This window comes from Nematolebias whitei, chromosome 14 (assembly GCF_014905685.2).
Source record: "Nematolebias whitei isolate Nwh7 chromosome 14, NemWhi1, whole genome shotgun sequence".
Lineage (NCBI taxonomy): Eukaryota > Metazoa > Chordata > Actinopteri > Cyprinodontiformes > Rivulidae > Nematolebias > Nematolebias whitei.
Window position 1 is genome coordinate 17,273,447 of NC_056511.1, and position 17,002 is coordinate 17,290,448.

The 17,002-nt window shown below is 39.7% G+C and overlaps 2 protein-coding genes across 3 annotated transcripts in view; one reads left to right on the forward strand and one right to left on the reverse strand.

The window, feature by feature from the left end:
• Nucleotides 1-2,580, forward strand: part of supt6h (SPT6 homolog, histone chaperone and transcription elongation factor) — a 19,925-nt gene extending 17,345 nt beyond the window's left edge. For both annotated transcript variants that reach the window (XM_037687934.1, XM_037687935.1), the window contains exons 35-37: nucleotides 82-260; nucleotides 465-733; nucleotides 953-2,580. In XM_037687934.1, coding sequence (XP_037543862.1) covers nucleotides 82-260; nucleotides 465-733; nucleotides 953-1,142 — 638 coding nt within the window. In that variant the 3' untranslated portion in view covers nucleotides 1,143-2,580. The remainder of the gene's footprint in view (nucleotides 1-81; nucleotides 261-464; nucleotides 734-952) is intronic.
• Nucleotides 2,581-4,465: 1,885 nt separating this feature from the next.
• rab34b (RAB34, member RAS oncogene family b) lies at nucleotides 4,466-13,569 on the reverse strand. Its single transcript, XM_037687355.1, has 10 exons — nucleotides 13,522-13,569; nucleotides 11,810-11,895; nucleotides 9,541-9,606; nucleotides 8,085-8,186; nucleotides 7,702-7,766; nucleotides 7,562-7,613; nucleotides 7,401-7,482; nucleotides 4,920-5,010; nucleotides 4,724-4,831; nucleotides 4,466-4,521 (listed from the first exon to the last, which is right to left on the reverse strand). Exons 1-10 carry the CDS (start codon nucleotides 13,567-13,569, stop codon nucleotides 4,466-4,468), a joined length of 756 nt encoding a protein of 251 aa, XP_037543283.1.
• Nucleotides 13,570-17,002: the final 3,433 nt, after the last annotated feature.

Genomic DNA, 17,002 nt, shown 5'->3' on the forward strand with positions numbered 1-17,002 from the left:
TCTGCTGTAGATGTACTTCATTCTGCTGTAGATGTACTTCATTCTGCCGTTTTCAAACTGATTCCCCTTCGTTCTTCCCAGACTTGACTCGAGCTGTCAACGCCCTCCCACGCAACATGACTTCCCAGATGTTCAACGCCATCGCCGCAGTCACAGGCCAAGGCCAGAACCCCAACACCACCCCTGCACAGTGGGGCTCCAGCCAGTACGGCTATGGTGGCAGCACAGGAGGAGGGGGAGGGAGCTCCTCTGCTTATCATGTAAAGATTTTTTTTTTTTTTTACTGTTGTGGAAAGAAAGGTTGTGTATGGACTCCTAACAGACAGATTTAGGATTCATTTTACACTTTAAGAAGTTACAGGTGTGATCATACAAATGTTAATCACATTAATGTTAAAATAAATCCTAAACTTTATCAAGTTACCAGCATCTCACTGTTTTAAGCCATACATTGTCCTGTGCAGGTATTTGCCACACCTCAGCAGCCCATAGCAACACCCTTGATGACACCCAGCTACGCCTTCACTACACCAAGCCAACAGACTCTGGGCACGCCACAGTATCCAGGATCCACCCCGCAGTCTTCACACACACATGCCCTCCCACACATGGCACATCACGGCCCCCACAGCAGTCTTCATGGTCCATCATCCGGAACACCCTCGTCCTCTACCTCCTCCCGAGGACGAACGCCACAACAGCAGCAGCAGCCGCAACCACTGCCACAGCCAAAGTAAGAAAATTGTTTTTTTTTTTACCCTAATATTTCCAGAACATCTGGCCATTTTGTTTGTCATGCAGAACATTTTATTTATTTTTTGTAGCATTATTCATCCACTAGGTGGTGGGCAAGCTCCATTCTGATAATTCATTAAAAATAAAAAGCCAACCCACCCATCTTGACCTTTTCTTTATTCAAATGCTGTCAAATAAAACGCTTTCTCCTCTGCAGGCCGAGCAGCAGTTCCTCCGCCGTAGACTGGGGAAAGATGGCTGAGCAGTGGCTAAAGGAGAAAGAAGCAGAAGGGCGAAAGAAAACCCAGAGGATGACACCGCGACCGTCACCCAGCCCCATGATTGAGAGCACACCCATGTCGCTTGCTGGAGATGCCACACCCCTGCTGGACGAAATGGACCGATAGGACCATGTGGGGGCGGTGTTGCAACACCCCCAGCTCCCTGACTCACATGGATAGCCTTTCACCCTTTTTTTCCTCCTAAACCCCACATCATCTTCCTCAATGGTCTATTCATATATGTGCTTCACTTCTTGAAAATTTAACCCTAAATTTGGTATCAAGACCCATGTCTACTCATTTCTTGTTATTTCATACCAAACGTTTCACATCCTCACCTCCAGCCAATCTGCTTAGACTGCAAAGTATTCTGTATAGTCAAAATAATACTCTTTATGTCAAGCAGAAAAAACTACAGCGAGTTAAAAACAAAAAACTACTTGAAATATCAGTTACATATAGGAAATGGACCTACTCAGACACTGACAGACCAGCTGTCCTATCTTTGTTTTGTGATGCTTTTCAGTTTGATCCTTGAATGATTTTGACAGAGCAGATCACTTCACCTCCCCCATTATGGTTGGTAGGTGGAGTTCTGAAAGCGTTTGCCATAACAACACTTTGTCAAATCGATCCGGAAATTTATTTATTTTTTGTATGAAATCCGTCAGAATGAATAAAAACTTCTGTTTTCTGTTCGAAACCTTGAGACTCTGCTCTTCACGTTTCTCAAACAACTGTATAGATGAAAGATTATGGGTTCCTGCTGATCGTCTCCACCACACGCTGTATTATGATTAGCTGAGTGCGTTTGGCTCCTGTAGCTACTGTAGACTGTGACCATGAACAACATGCCTCTGACGGGGTTCGTTATGACCTCGAGCAGAAATGCAAAACATTGTAGAGAAAGGTAGTACTTGTTTTACAGATTCTAGTAACAAATTCCAACTTGACTAAATACTTAATTGTCAAGCCAACATTATAGAGTATTGGGTGTTTTTAGTTTTTACTCTGAATTTTTATTTTTTTGCATCCATGCACAAGTGTTTGCAATTCAGTGACTCCTTCACATCTTCCGCTGAGTTACGTTTGCTGTTTTGAAGGAAATGATCTCGTTCACTGCTGTAACTGACACAGTACCAGTTTCTTACTGAAACCAGCTAACGATCTTTCACGTCTTTGCAGCAGTAAAATTATGTTTCAGTGGATGAGTTTAAGTTTTTCTAACACTATCAGAAAACCCTATCAGACTTTATGTTCCAAGCTGAACTACACGCATTTATTTCAGTAGAAAAAACATGAACAAATTCCTTTTTGTGATTGTTGTTTGGCATTTTAATGCCTCTCTGCTTCCCTCATGCATTCACTTTAATTTTCGCTGTGCCTCTGTGCCACAGTACAAACAAGCAGCACTGCTATTTATTGGTGTGCTTTAATCAGCAGTGTGTGCAAAGTATCATGGTCCCTCCCATTATATGCGTATTGTTTTAAATAATTATTGTTTTTAAAACGTTTTACTTCTCTTGCCAAGTTAAGATATTGCACCTGTCTCTGAAAGACTGATTGGTTGTCAACAGTAGCTGTTGATGGTGGAGAAATGTCATCTGTAGTGATGCTGATGACCTTTTCTATCTGTGATCTCTTTAATAAAAGTGTTCATAGTAAATGCTTTGGCTTCTGTTGTGCTGACTGGAGAAACTAACACTGGGCATATGGAAATTTATTTTTTTTTTTTATCCATCCATTATCACTTGTTTGAAAATTGGGGTGTGGTGGCAGCAGCATAAGCAGAGAGGCCCAGACATCTCTTTCCACAGCCACCTCTTCTGGGAGGATTCTCAGGCCAACCAAGAGACATAGTCTCTCCAGCGTGTCCTGGGTTTTCACCGGGGTCTCCTCCCAGTCAGACATGCCCTAAGCACCTCCCTAGGGTGGCACCTAGGGAACGTCCTTACCAGCTGCCCAAACCACTTCAATTCACTCGATGTGGAGGAGCAGTGGTTCTACTCTGAGTCACTCCTGGATAACTGAACTTCTCACCCTGTCTCTAAGGGAGAGTCCAGCTACTCTGGAGGAAACTCATTTCAACCATCTGTATCTGCAATATTCTTTCGGTCACTACCCAGAGTTTGTGGTCATAGGTGAGAGTAGTCGTAGACAGGCTGGTAAACAAGAGAGCTTTGCCTTACAGCTCAGTTCCCTCTTCACCACAATGGACCGGTACAGGGTCCGTAATACCTCAGACGCTGCACTAATCTGTCAATCTCATGCTCCATTCTTCCCTCACTCATGAACAAAACACAGAGATACTTGAGCTCCTCCACTTGAGGCAGAACCTCACCCTTGACCTGAAGAGAGCAATCCACCTTTTCCAACTGAGGACAATGGCCTCAGATTTGGAGGTGATGATCCTCGTCGCAGCTGCTTCACACTCGGCTGCAAACTGCTCCATTGAAAGCAGAAGATCCTGGCACGATGATGCCAACAGGACCACATCGTCTGCAAAGAGCAGAGATGAAAAAAGCCAAAAATTGACAGTAGTCACCTTCATATCCTTCATGTTTTTGTGGAGATTTGATTTTGACATTTTCTAAATAATCAAACCACCATACATGGATGAATAAGATCCAGCTGTAAAAACACCTGCACTGATTTGTCCTGGAGGTATTAACAATGTTATTTATTTGAACATAGCAACCTGAAAGTATTGTTTCAATGACATGTTTATTCTGTTGTCATTGTGCTTTTGGGTGATTTTTATTCTATTAAATTTGAATTTTGAGGTTGAAAAACAGCAAAGGTTTTTTTTTTTTTTTTTCTGTCCCCAAGTTGTATAAAACAGAAAATAATGTACAGGCTTACCAATTCATGAACTTTTTGAACCCTGGAGGGAGTCATGTGTTTCTTCCATCCCTGAGAACAATCTCCCCATTTAAAGATCATGTGAGCCCTCGTGTCAGAGGAGGGAAGAGATTTATGAGCACGATCGGAGGTCATTTGAGCCCAGAGACACGTGATGGGAGGCCAAGCAAGGACAACTTTAAAAAGCAGTGGGTTTTATTTTGACATCTCAACCAAAATTGAAAGAAAAGAAAATATTACACCATAACGATGGGCATTTTAATGAAGACGTCAACCAGGTTCCTTCCTCTTTTAATAAATATTTGTAAAATCACAGACATCCGAAAGGCTCGCTTGTTGCAGGACGGTCAGCAGTAAGAAATCCTGAGAAAGTTGAGTTTAAGGCATTCTGCTGACAGGCTAGTTTACACACTCAACACAGAGTTCATTATGTTGAAGAACAGCTTGGATCATGACTAAATCCTTCTGAAGGCCATTATCACCGCCATCATCAGCTGATACCTCTTCTCGATATTCACACAGAGTCCGTGCTGTTTCTGGTGAGTAGTCTGGTCTGCATGTCATCACTTTAGCAAACTGGTCGAGGTTCAGCAACAGTTGGACTTTCTCTTTGGTTTGGCATCTCCTGTGTTGTCTGTGATCCCTGAATGCAACACGGGAACAAAAGTATGCTTTTCGCAGTGTCGAGGAAGGAAACAATCAAAACCCAACAAAGTCTGGAAGCTCACAGAGTCGTGTTCTATTATCATTTTTAACAATTCATTTCCAGCTTTGTTAACATTTAAAAAAGAACATTTTAGTTGTTGAGAACAACCCGCTGACTGCTCCTGCAGGAAGTGACTCACTGATTATGTCTTTGACGTGCCTCGACTCACTCAGCTCCAGCTCAGCCAGAACGTTCGCCTCAAAAGCCAAAGATGCAACGCGTAAGAAGAAGTCCCGGACTCCGTCTCCTGAGACGTCAAACACACAAAGAGCAGGGTTCAGTGAAACAAATTAAATAAATAGTCAAGGGCTCATTAATGTCGGTTTCTGTCCCACCTGACTTTGCGGACACGGCCCAGTACTCTGCTCTGATTTCCTCAGAGAGTCTGATGGCTTCCTGTTCGGTCTGAGCCAACAGTTCAGGAGACTGAGGAGTGAAAAAGAGTTGGGAAGTTGTAACTATGGAGTTTGGGTTATCAGAAAATAACTAGAAAAACTCTTAGGGACAACAAATGAGACAAACGAGACAAACAACCATTCACTCTCTCACTCACACCTAGGGACAATTTAGAGTTACCAATCAGCCTAACATGCATGTTTTTGGTCTGTGGGAGGAAACCGGAGAAAACCCATGCATGCATGGAAAGAACATGCAAACTCCACCCAGAAAGGCTCCCGGGGTTTTCATCATAATGCCTCAATATGTGTAGAAGTAACAAAACATTTGTGTGCATATTGCCCACTACCTTGCATTGCAAAGGTGTTGATGTTGCACAATCTGTTAGTGCTCAGAGGATGTATCTGGGATCCCTCTCAGTTACTACCACAGCAAATTTGAGCTCAGTAGCTGTAAAACTGGCTAGATTATAATAATTTTTAGGTTTGCTAAAGTTAATAGTGTGAATGTTTAGGAAGCATTCACGCTATTGTGATCCATGTGATTCCATGCGTTTTTCAGCATCTTTCTTCTTCAAATAGTTTTTTGCTATTTCAACAAATCATATTTCAAAGCTTTCAGCTCGTTCAGGAGAAGGGTGCTATGACTTTTGGTATCAGTGCAACTTTAGCTTTTTGAAATATTTACAGGTAATATTTTCTGCCACGTTTTTCTCATAGAAAACTCAGCTTCCTTGTGCAAATTTAAACTTGTTTTCAGCTAAAATCAGCTGTTTTGTGCTCCTATCAGATTCTTTCTGCAAGTTTCAACTTTTTCAGCTATTTCAGCTACTATTTAGCTGTTTTATGCTAATTTTAGCTTTTTCAGTTAATTACAATTTTTTTGCACTCATTTCAATTATTTTCAGCCTAATTCAGTAAAAAATGTGCTCCCTCTACTTCCTTCTGGTAATTTAAAGCTTCTTTTTGCTTTTTTTAGCTACTATTCAGCTGTTTTTTTGCTAATTTAAATGTTTGTTTGTTTTTTAAATAATTTCCATTTTTTGTGCTCATTTCCGCTTCTTTCAGTCTAATTGGGCAAACGTGCTATTTCTGCTTTCTTCTACTAATTTAAGCTTGTTCTACATTTTCAGCTAGCTTGTTAGCATTTTTAGCTCATTTCTGTTGTTTTGAGAAAAATAATAGTTTTTTGTGGTAATTTCTGCTCAATTCAGCCTAATTAAATTATTTTATGATAATTACAGCTAGTTATGCTCCTTTAAGCATTTTTCTGGTAGTTTCAGCTTTTTATGCTATTTCAGATACTCAAAGTTTGTTTTCTCAGTCATCCAGGTATATAACAACAAAAAAGGTTGAATCATGTCATCTGGACTTCGTTTTTTTGTTAAAAAGAAACGTTTCGCCCCTCATCCAAGAGGCTTCGTCAGTCTGAGGCCTAGCCATCTGGTATTACCCAGAAGCCACCCTGACTCTTGTGTTCCAAGCCTGCCTCAGATACCCCTGAAGTCTGGCCTTTTCACTAATGGTTTCAAAAACACAAAGTTTGTTTTCTCAGTCATCCAGGTATATAACAACAAAAAAGGTAATACCAGATGGCTAGGCCTCAGACCGACGAAGCCTCTTGGATGAGGGGCGAAACGTTTCTTTTTAACAAAAAAACGAAGTCCAGATGACACGATTCAACCTTTTTTGTTATTTCAGATACTATTTACCTGTTTTTGTGCCAATTTTAGCTTTTCAGCTAATTCCACATTTTTGGAGTTCATTTCAGCTCTTTCTGCTTCTTTCTGGTTGCTTAAGTTTCTCTGTGTCTTTTCAGCTACTTTACAGCTGTTTGTTAAAGCTAATTTCCTAATTTTTGTGCTAATTTCTGCTTATTTAAACCCAATTCAGCAAATATGTGTTCTTTCTGCTTTCGTTTGCTAATTTAGGGCTGTTCTTCCATTTTAGCATGTTTTTTTTTCAGCTAATTTCAGCTGTTTTTCAGCAATAAGCATTCACACTGCATTTTCGCAGGAAATGCAATTTCTCTAGTTAGCTCTTGCGTTGAAGGTTGACTCTAAAAGTCAGTTGTAGATGTTTAATGTTAAGATGATTACTTTCTAAAAGTTTCTTTAATTTAGTCCAGTGCAGATATTATCACCTGCCTTTTATTGTGGCAGACTATTTAAAAAATCCTCCCTAGCTATAATCTGAGTGAGCTGAACAGACCTGGTCGTCACGGCTCATGTTAGTTTGACAAATTACGGCCCAACATTTTAGTCAACACTATTACATTCACAGTTTTACAGAGTCAAAGGTTCAAGTCTTGAAAACAATTTGTGCGAGTTAATTTATTGCACAAACAACAAATCAGTCAACTGAGTACATTGTTCAGGTCTAATATCCATGAACATTTGTTTCTTTATGAAATTCACCCACGCTGAGGTCCTTCTTGGTCCCAACGAGGAAAAGCAAAACACTGGACGGATCATTTTCCTTCATGGCATCCTCCAGCCACAGCCTACACACACACACAGGTATATGACTCAAAATGGATTTATAATGGACTCGAAATTAGAAAATATTGTGTTGTTGTGTACCTGGCGTGTGCTAATGAGCTGACACTACTCAAGTCAAACACCACGATGATGGCTGGAGACAGGTGGATGAGAAATGAAACACCAGAAGATGAAAGAAACTTTTTTTTCACAACACATTATGACGGCTGAGCTAAACTCACCTTGTGCTCCTCTGTAATATGTTGAAGCAATGCACCTGAATCTCTCCTGACCTGCTGTGTCCCACCTGGAACAGATCAAACAATTTAAACTGGCGCATTAAGACTGAGAAGCAACACACTTCAGTTTTCAAGCTGCTTTAAGGCTGCAGTCACCATGACAAGGGAAACATCTGTAATTAGGGTGCCGCTCAACAGTCTGAATTAGATTATCGAATTTTCTAGAGGACAACCTCACAGTTATTCAATTATAAGATCAGATTCAAGAACTTCTGAATAGGAAAAAATAGACGGTTTCAACCCGTCTTTTCCTGTTTCCGATCGGTGAAGGATTTTGGTGCTCAGCATGAAGATGAGTTTAACGTGAGGTGCAGCGTCATACTCACAGCTGTAAACTGAAGGGAACACCAAGCACCTCGAAGCGTTCCATCTCAAAATCCACCCCAATGGTGGCTTTGTAACTTCGATCAAACGCATCCTTACAGAACCTTACAGGCAAGGCAACCAACAAAAACAAACAGAAAAACAAAGTAGCAGAGAGAGAAAAATTACAACTAGTAACATAATTTTACATTTTATAAATAAATATAAGGGCACGGGCTGGGTGCCCATGACCCGGACAGGAAGATGTAGTTAAAGATAATGGATGGATAAAATATTTATAGAGCAAGTTTCCTCTGGCAAACATTTTAATGAAACAATGCATCAAAAAGTTAATAAATGACATGAATATATGAATAAATAAAAACTGAAGAAAATTAAAACTAACATATATTGAAGAAATACATATCACCCGCTGCTTTTCACATCAAACTTGTAAACAAAGATCTCTATTTGTCTATTAGGTATGTGTATGGGATGACTCTCAGCTACTACCACAACAAACTTCAGCTCAGCATCAGTAAAGCGGACTGAGGTATAGCTAATTTGTGTTAGCTAACAGACAGACACCTTATAGCCAACCAGCACAGGTCGTATGGGGTTAAATGTATCTTTGATTCAGAGGTGGATTGTTTTGATTAAATCAAAGTGACCTGAAGCCTCTGTGAGGAAGTGAATGTTTCCTGTCACGATGCACACTTTAATCTTTGCTAAAACACTCTTTTCACTGCTTGGTTTCTAGTTTTCTCTATGTTCATTTGGTTTCTGCCAGCTCTGCTTCCTGTCTGCAGCTTTCTGTCTGTTACACCTTCCACGGTCCCTGATTTTCAAGCCTTCATAGTTTCATGCCTGAACCTCAAGCCTTGTTTTATTGGATTTTCGACCTCACGCCTTGCCTTTTGGATTTTCCGTTTTTGCCTGCTCCTCATCTGGTTCTGTTCTGCCTATCTGATCACGGTAACGACCTCCTCTTCAGTCTATGACCTCGACTCACGGACCACCCTTTTGGATTACCCTTGTACCACTGACTCCCTGTGTTTGACTCCTGCTTTGCCATTTGGACCCTGACTCCAGCTACCAGCAGCCTTATTAATAAAAGCTGTTCTTAATTTTTGCACTCCTGTGTTTGGCTTATTTTGAATCCAAAACCCTGGTTTGTGACAGTTTCCATGTGTTTCTGTGAACTGCACGTGTTACTAAATAAGTTTTAACATAAACCTGAATTTCCCCTGAAGCATTAAAATGTAAAATCCTCACAAAATATTAAAGAACTCAACTCCATTTAAATCAAATTACATTTTATGTAAGGTATCGGGTTTTTTTGTACTATTGAAAAAACACGTTTTCTAAATTAACACAAAACTCAATCATGTGTCAGTGGAAAAAAAACAATCTGAATTATTCATGTAAAAATAATATGTTGAGGATTTCTGAAGTTCAAGGTTTCTGATTGTTTCTCACCTGCTGATCAAACAAGTTTTCCCAACTGAAACGTCTCCAACAACAATGACCTTGGCAACGTTAAAGCTGGAAACACAAAATTAAAATCATAAGTTAATACATCATGCTCAGTCTGTGCACCTTCACATGTTTGTTTCAGTTCCAACTATTAAAAAGAAACTAATGTGAGAGTCCCGACAGCAGCTTGATAAATATCATGCATTTCTAAAGCCAGCTTTTCTTCTGCTATGATGGTTGGCCTTAAAAACTTAAAATACATTGATCACCATACAGGCTTCTTTTTGCATCCATGTTGCTCATGTGAAGTATATTTTGTCATTTGTGACCAACGATGTGCCAACATAAATTTTATGACTGCACAGTACACGCTGTCCAGGGCCATGATCGATTACTCTTTTAAAATTCAATTCATTTCAGTTTACTTATATAGTGCCAGGTCACAACAGGAGTCATCTCAGGGCACTGAACAGAAACATTCATATATATATAAAAATAAGTTAATATCATGTATCTGAGGAGCAGACTGCTTTGAGTTTAACTCCATCTCAGAACTCTCATCTTGAGCGAGCATGAAGGTGACAGTGGAAAGAAAAACTCCCGCATGAGGAACCTTTAGCAAAACCAGGCTCAGGACAAGCGACCATCTGCTTCAAACAGCTGAGTTTGAGAGGAACAGGAAGGAGGAACAGATACACAATGGCAGGTCGAGAATAACATGTTAAGACAGAAATAATATCAAATGAAAACTATTCAGTTTTAACAATTCATTTAAGGAAATGAGGTCAATTTGCCCTCCAGTAGTCTAAGCCTATAGCAGCATAACAAGCCAACCCTAGCTATAGGATTTATCAAGAAGGAAAGTCTTAAGTTCAGTCTTCAAACTGGACAATGTGTCAGCCTCACGGACAGAAACTGGAAGTTGGTTCCACAAGAGAGGAGCCTGATAACTGAAAGATCTTCCTCCCATTCTGCTTTGGAAACTCTAGGAATTGTAAGTAAACCTGCAGTCTCAGAATGAAGTGCTCTGTTAGGAAAATGTGGGACAATAAGATCTGTAATATAAGATGAAGCTAAGCTGTTGAGGGCTTTGTAGGTTAGAAGTAAGATTTTGAATTCTATTCTGGATTTGACTGGGAGCCAGTGGAGAGAAGCTAAAACTGGAGAGATATGATCTTTCCTACTAACTCCAGTTAAAACTCTGACAGCAGCATTTTGTATCAATTGAAGACGTTTTAAAGAAGTATTTGGACACCCAGATAATAAACCATTGCAATAGTCCAGTCTAGACGTGACAAATGCATGAACCAGTTTTTCAGCATCATTTTGAGATAAGATGTTTTTAATTTTAGTGATATTACGCAGGTGGAAGAAGGCAGTTCTAGTAACATTTTAATGTGGGGGATAAAAGACATGTCCTGATCAACAATAACACCAAGATTTTTAACATTAGAGCTGGAGGACAGATTAATGTCATCTAAGGAGGTTGAAAAAGTGAAAAAATTATTCCTAAGATGCTCAGGTCCAAAAACAAAAACCTCAGTCTTGTTTAAATCAAGGAATCTTGGTGGAGCTGACCCAAAAATGATGTAAAACAAACTCATACAGTGGTCTTAGAGCTGGGTTATACTGTTCTTATGTTCATCTTCCGGCCTAGGCCTCCCTTGCAAAAGAGATCTGTGATCTCAATAGGATTTCCCTGGTTAAATAAAGATTAATAATAATTATGATGGACAACAGCATTAAAATCATACCAGATGTAATCTTGCTGTAGAGCAATAACTAGACACAGCCTAAGATATGCTCGAAGAACTCTAATTTGAGTAAATTATGAGTTAGCTGTAGGAGTTTATGAAAAAAAAACTATTGTCTTCTGGAAACAGTTGTGACCAGCTTTTTGAGAAAAAAAATCACATTTTATAACAAACATATTAACACTTGTTGAATCAGTCTTCACCAGACTGTGTTCAGAAAGTGCATTTGGAAGATGGAAGTCAGCTGACTTTCTGCAGCGTGACTTCAACGCAACTAACAAGACAAATTCATTTATAATTTCATTTGGACTAATAAGACTAATGGACTAATTTCATTTGTCCATTGTTGTCATCATTCTTTGTTGAAATCAGGTCTCTCTTGTAAATGAGTCCTCGGGGTTCAATGGGATTTACCTGTCTAAATTAAGGTTGACTGAATTTAGCTTCCACACTCGTGTGTGCAGCTAGAGCCAGACAGGAGGCGACGTGCTGCCTTTATAAAATTAATCTGATCTCACCTGTCTGTCTTCTGAACCTGACACGCTGCCTTCACCTGTGGGTGGAAGCCTTCTTTGGTGTGCAGAGCTGCATTCGGGCTAAAACACTGCAAATAAATAAAAATAATTCAATTAGAAACCAAGAAGTGTGCTCAGTGCTCGGTAAAAGTAAAAGGTTTCACCAAATGTCTGACTGAAAATCAGAAGCATACAAGCTACATCTAAGGCATATGTGTCAAATTCAACGCCCGGGGGCCAACTGTGGCCCTTGTTCACATCTTATCTTGCCCCCAAGATGATATCTTAAATGTAAAATACTTTTTCCACTTGAAAATTTTCAGTAATCTTTGATTATGATGTCAAAAGTGCAACAGAGAACGTCAAATGAGACCAATCAAACTTTTGTTGAGGAACCTGCAACCATGAAAAGATGTTGGGTATCTAACTTGAGTTAATGTAGATTCTGAAACCAGCACTTAGTTTGAAAAAATTTAATTTTGGCCCCCTTTTGTAAGTGAGTTTGACACCCCTGATCTAAGGGGAAATCCTTCTCAGCTTAGTTGTCATCAAATTCCAGCATGAACATGTGGGTGCACGTTTACAGCTTGGGCTGGGTTTGAAACGCTGAAAACTTGTGAATATCTGTTTAGACTTAGATGCTTAAAGATGACTAAACATAATGAAAGACTTACAAACTACAGTTTAACAAAAGGGCAAAAGCGTTATTCCAGGCTAATAATTTATTCAATAAAGGTAGTAGAACTCAGGCGTGAGCAGCCAGAGTATATGAGATGCCCCCTTTGTCTAATAACTGCAGAGGATGTCTCTGGTTAACTAACAACCCTGCCCATTAGACAGGAGAAATTAAGTTCATTTCAGTACGACTTGGCCTTTCCAAAGTATTAACAAATTCAGCTCTTCTTTCTGTAAGATGACTTGTGCCCAAAGCAGTTGCTTTGCTGCATGACCAATGTTTTTTCCTGATATTTAGCTAACAGAAATACCTATTTTTGCTGGCTGTATTTGTTCGTTATATTCATCAGTCTGTGAATGACAATCTGAATATGGGCCAAGGTCCATACCATGAAACAAACACCTCCATGTATCCTCAAATAAGTTTGTTTTTTTAACAATATATTGCTGGGATTTTCTTCCCCTAAACAGAATGCTATAATTAATGCCATTAAGCTTAAATTTGATTATATGTTAAGTGGAAATTTTGTCCTTCCTTCTTTATGATCACAATAAAAAATTTAAAGTTTGGCTACTTTAAAAATAATAATAATAATAATAATTTAAATGTATTCAAATGAACAACATAAATGTTGACACAGATGGTTTAGTTTTCTTTGGAAAACTTAAGATTCATCTGGAGTTTAATGGCTGCAAAGCCTTTAGTGGTGTTCAATCCTCGTCCTCGGGGCTAATATTCTGCATGTTTGAGGTGTTTCCCTGCTCTTCAGCAGAACACTGTTAATCATTCATCAGGCAAAAGCAGAGGAAGCTCTAAAATAAGGATGACAGTAGTTCTTAAGGACCTTACACAATCCAAAAAAACTAATCCAAACTCAACATCTGCAAATAAGTTGTGCATCCAGCTAGTTTTTCATTACTTTTAGTATTTTTCCCTCAAATTTGATGTTATTTCAGGGTTATGGTTATACAGAATCTGAACAAGTGTACTGGTAAATTTAATGTAAAGTGCACACTGAAGACTGTTAGGGTGCGTGAACCTTTGGGAGGTGAGTGATGACCCGGTCCTTCTTCACTGGAGGCAACATGCTGCTGCAGATCTTCTGTATCTCACATTCAACACAAACATCCACTAACGAGGCACACAAGTAAAATCTTCTAAAAGTCTGAAACAGACCAAACGCACAGTAGTCTACATGTTAGACTAGATGGAAACAATAATTAATACATGTTGATCTTCTGTGTCATAAACTGGGTTTGATTTAAACACAAGCATGACTAACACTTTACAAAATATTACCTGATGGAGATGAAAGAAGGAAGTTCTGCAAGAGTGTGATGAAATATCCAAAGTTGAACGACAGAATAAAACAAAACGACACCTCTCAGCCACAAAGCGTGCCTCAGAAGTCTTTTCTGAAGTGAACACAAGCTGGATTTTATTTGCTCAAGTTGATGGACTCAGTGAGAACAAGTGAGCAGCCAACAGCGCCCCCTCGCGGCTCAGACCTTCTTTTCACTCTAATTTTTCATGTGTCTGGGCAAACACAAGCTCCCTGAGCACACTGAGGACCACTGAGAGCAACATCAGATGTGCACGCTGTGGCCACACACACCAGTGTCACCAGTGTCACACCTGTTCAAAACCTGGGATCACAGCAAGTTACATGACTCTTTATTGTAATTCACATTATAATAATAGCAACAACAAAAAAAGTATCATAAAATACAGTATAAAAAAATTAAAGTACACACTAAAATATGCGCTAAACACTAATAATGTAAAATAATGTGGTGCATTAAACAGCAGCCCGAACATGAGTCTGTGGTGAGCAGATGGGTATGAATACAGCAGCATAAAGGCAAGAGATCACCAGCATGAATAATCAGAGATCAGCTGCACAGATAAGTCACGTCACCAATTAAAGAAAGAGGCATTACAGTGATTTTCCTTGTTAGGGATTTAACAGCTTCAGGGTAAGCTGTTCCTTAGTCTAGTGGTTCTACACTTAATGCTACACAACCTCCACTGAAGATCCTCCTGTGTGTGTGTGTGGGGGGGGGGGGGGGGTGCTTCGTCTGAAGTCCACAACAATCTCCTTCGTCTTCTTCACATTGTTGTGAAAGTTGTCCTTCCTGCACCAGCTTTCCAGGTGTTTCACCTCCTGCTTGTAGCTGGACTCATCATTTTTGATGCATCCAACCACCGCTGTATCATCTTCAAACTTTACAATATGACAGCCTGGATGGGTCGGTGCACAATCATATGTAAGCAGAGTGAACAGGAGGGGGCTCAACACACAGCGCTGAGGGGAGCCAGTGCTGAGGGTTATGGTGGAGGAGGAGAAGTTGTGGATCTTCACAGACTGCGGGCTATTGGTTAAGAAGTCCAGGACCCAGTTGCATAGAGAGGGGCTTAGTCCTATGTGAGTAGTTTGTCCATCAGGGTTTGGGGAATCATGGTGTTGAAGGCAGATGTGAAGTCCACAAAAAGCATACGGACGTAGGAATCCTGTTCCAGGTGGGTGAGAGCAGTGTGAACCACACTGATGGTCTACAATGATGGCGTCTTCTGTCCTCTAAAAGAATCAAATTACAGCAGCAATTTCCATTAGTTTACTTTTAATAGAAGTAATTTGGCCCACTTAAAATGGAAGAAAAAAAAACCTCTTGCTGTTCATGAGATGTGTAGTATGTTCCTGAGACCTGCTTTGGCCATGGGAAGAGTCCTGCTTTGGTCTGGGTGAGGGTCCAGTTGTGGCCTGGGTGAGGGTCCTGCTCTGGAAGAAATGTGACACATACACCTTTCAGACATAACATTTTGTTCACATTAAAACATTCACATTTTGCACAATGACATGTGCTGTAGGCCTCCACCCGTTTAATGATGGACGGTTTCTTTTCACAAAGATGGCCTCCTTTACTCCTCTCTCAAACCATCGTTCCTCTCTATCAAGGATGTGAAATCGTCCATCGTTAAACAGGGACGGAGGCCTCCGTGTTCAACTGTCCCCCTCTTACAATGCTGTTATTGCTAGTATCACTCAGCCCCCTGTGAATAGCAAGCAACCATCAGTGTGCTAATGATCCATCGTTAGGCTGATGGTCCTTCTTGACAATGTGAGCAGCTGGTTTTGGCTGTCAGCAGCAAACTGGTTGATCCACTGCGAGAGGGTGCTATTTATAAGACTGAGCTGAATACAGCACCTCAGACAGAGGAAGTCTTTTGGATGAAAGACAAAACGTTTCTACAATTTTTTTGTTTTGTTTTGTTTGTTTTGAAATTCCAGAGGACCAAATTGAACTTTTTTAGATTTTTCTACCTGGATTATTGAGCATGCATCAGGATAATTATTTATACAAGTTAGTCTCATTGAGCCTCAAGGACTCGTTTACAAGAGAGACCTGTTTTAAACAAAGAACACAGATGAGCTACAGACAAGAATAGCCAATCATATAAAAAGCACATAAAATGAAAAGTAAATGGAATAAATTATTTTGTTTTTAAACTAAACAAAAACAGCTATATTATAAAGCAATTCAAAATACTAAAAACAGGAACATGCTTTTGTTGGTTTTTGCCATGAACTTAGCAGTTGTCCTTTAGAGGTCAAGGTTGAGAGCTTCAGATCTTCTTGCAAGGTGTCCCAGTTTACAGGAGCGGAGTAGGAGAAGGCCCTTTTGCCTCATTCGGTCCGCACCGAGGGTACACTGCATGTAATAATGTCCTGAGAGTGCACACCATAGCTGCACTCACAAAGTGACATGTAGGAGGAGATGTATGAAAGCAACAGCCCAAGTAATTTAAAGATGAAAATGTACCAATGTGAGAGTCTGCGTGAAGTTAATGATGGTCTGCACTTATATAGTGCCTTTCTATCAAGATACTCAAAGCACTTTACATTACAATCTGTGCCCTCATTTACCCATTCATACAGCACTCTAATGGATCTATAGAAAGTGCATTAGATCACATTCATACAACAATGGGACACACATTGGAGACAATGAGGAACTCAGTGTCTTGCCCAGGCCAGGGACACTTCAGCATGTGGCTGCTGATGGAATCAAACCTTCAACTCTCAAATTGGAGGACAACAGCTCTAACCACTCATTCAACCTTTATTGATACAAATTTAGAATGAGCAGAAGTCATTATGTCCTGATGCATGTTCAATAATCCAGGTAGAAAAATCTAAAAAAGTGGTCCAGACTTAACTTTTTTAGAGAAGTCATTATGGTTTTATGATTTATATTGGGAGGTTTCTTGAAGGAATCTTTGTTATAATCAGAGTAAATCATTAAAAAAAAATGTTATTGGTCTATTTAATTTACAGTTTATGATTAATTTTATTTTAAGTGCTGCATATACAGGTCCTTCTCAAAAAAATAGCATATTGTGATAAAGGTCATTATTTTCCATAATGTAATGATAAAAATGAGACTTTCATATATTTCAGATTCATTGCACACCAACTGAAATATTTCAGGTCTTTAATTGTTTTAATACTGATGATTATG

Coding starts and splice junctions, on each gene's coding strand:
- rab34b (XM_037687355.1), bottom strand. CDS start 13,569: ATGTTGCCTCCAGTGAAGAAGGACCGGGTCATCACTCACCTCCCAAAG. Junction 11,896..13,521: donor TCATCACTCACCTCCCAAAG/GTTCACGCACCC, acceptor ATTTATTTGCAG/TGTTTTAGCCCGAATGCAGC. Junction 7,483..7,561: donor AGCTCATTAGCACACGCCAG/GTACACAACAAC, acceptor GTGTGTGTGTAG/GCTGTGGCTGGAGGATGCCA.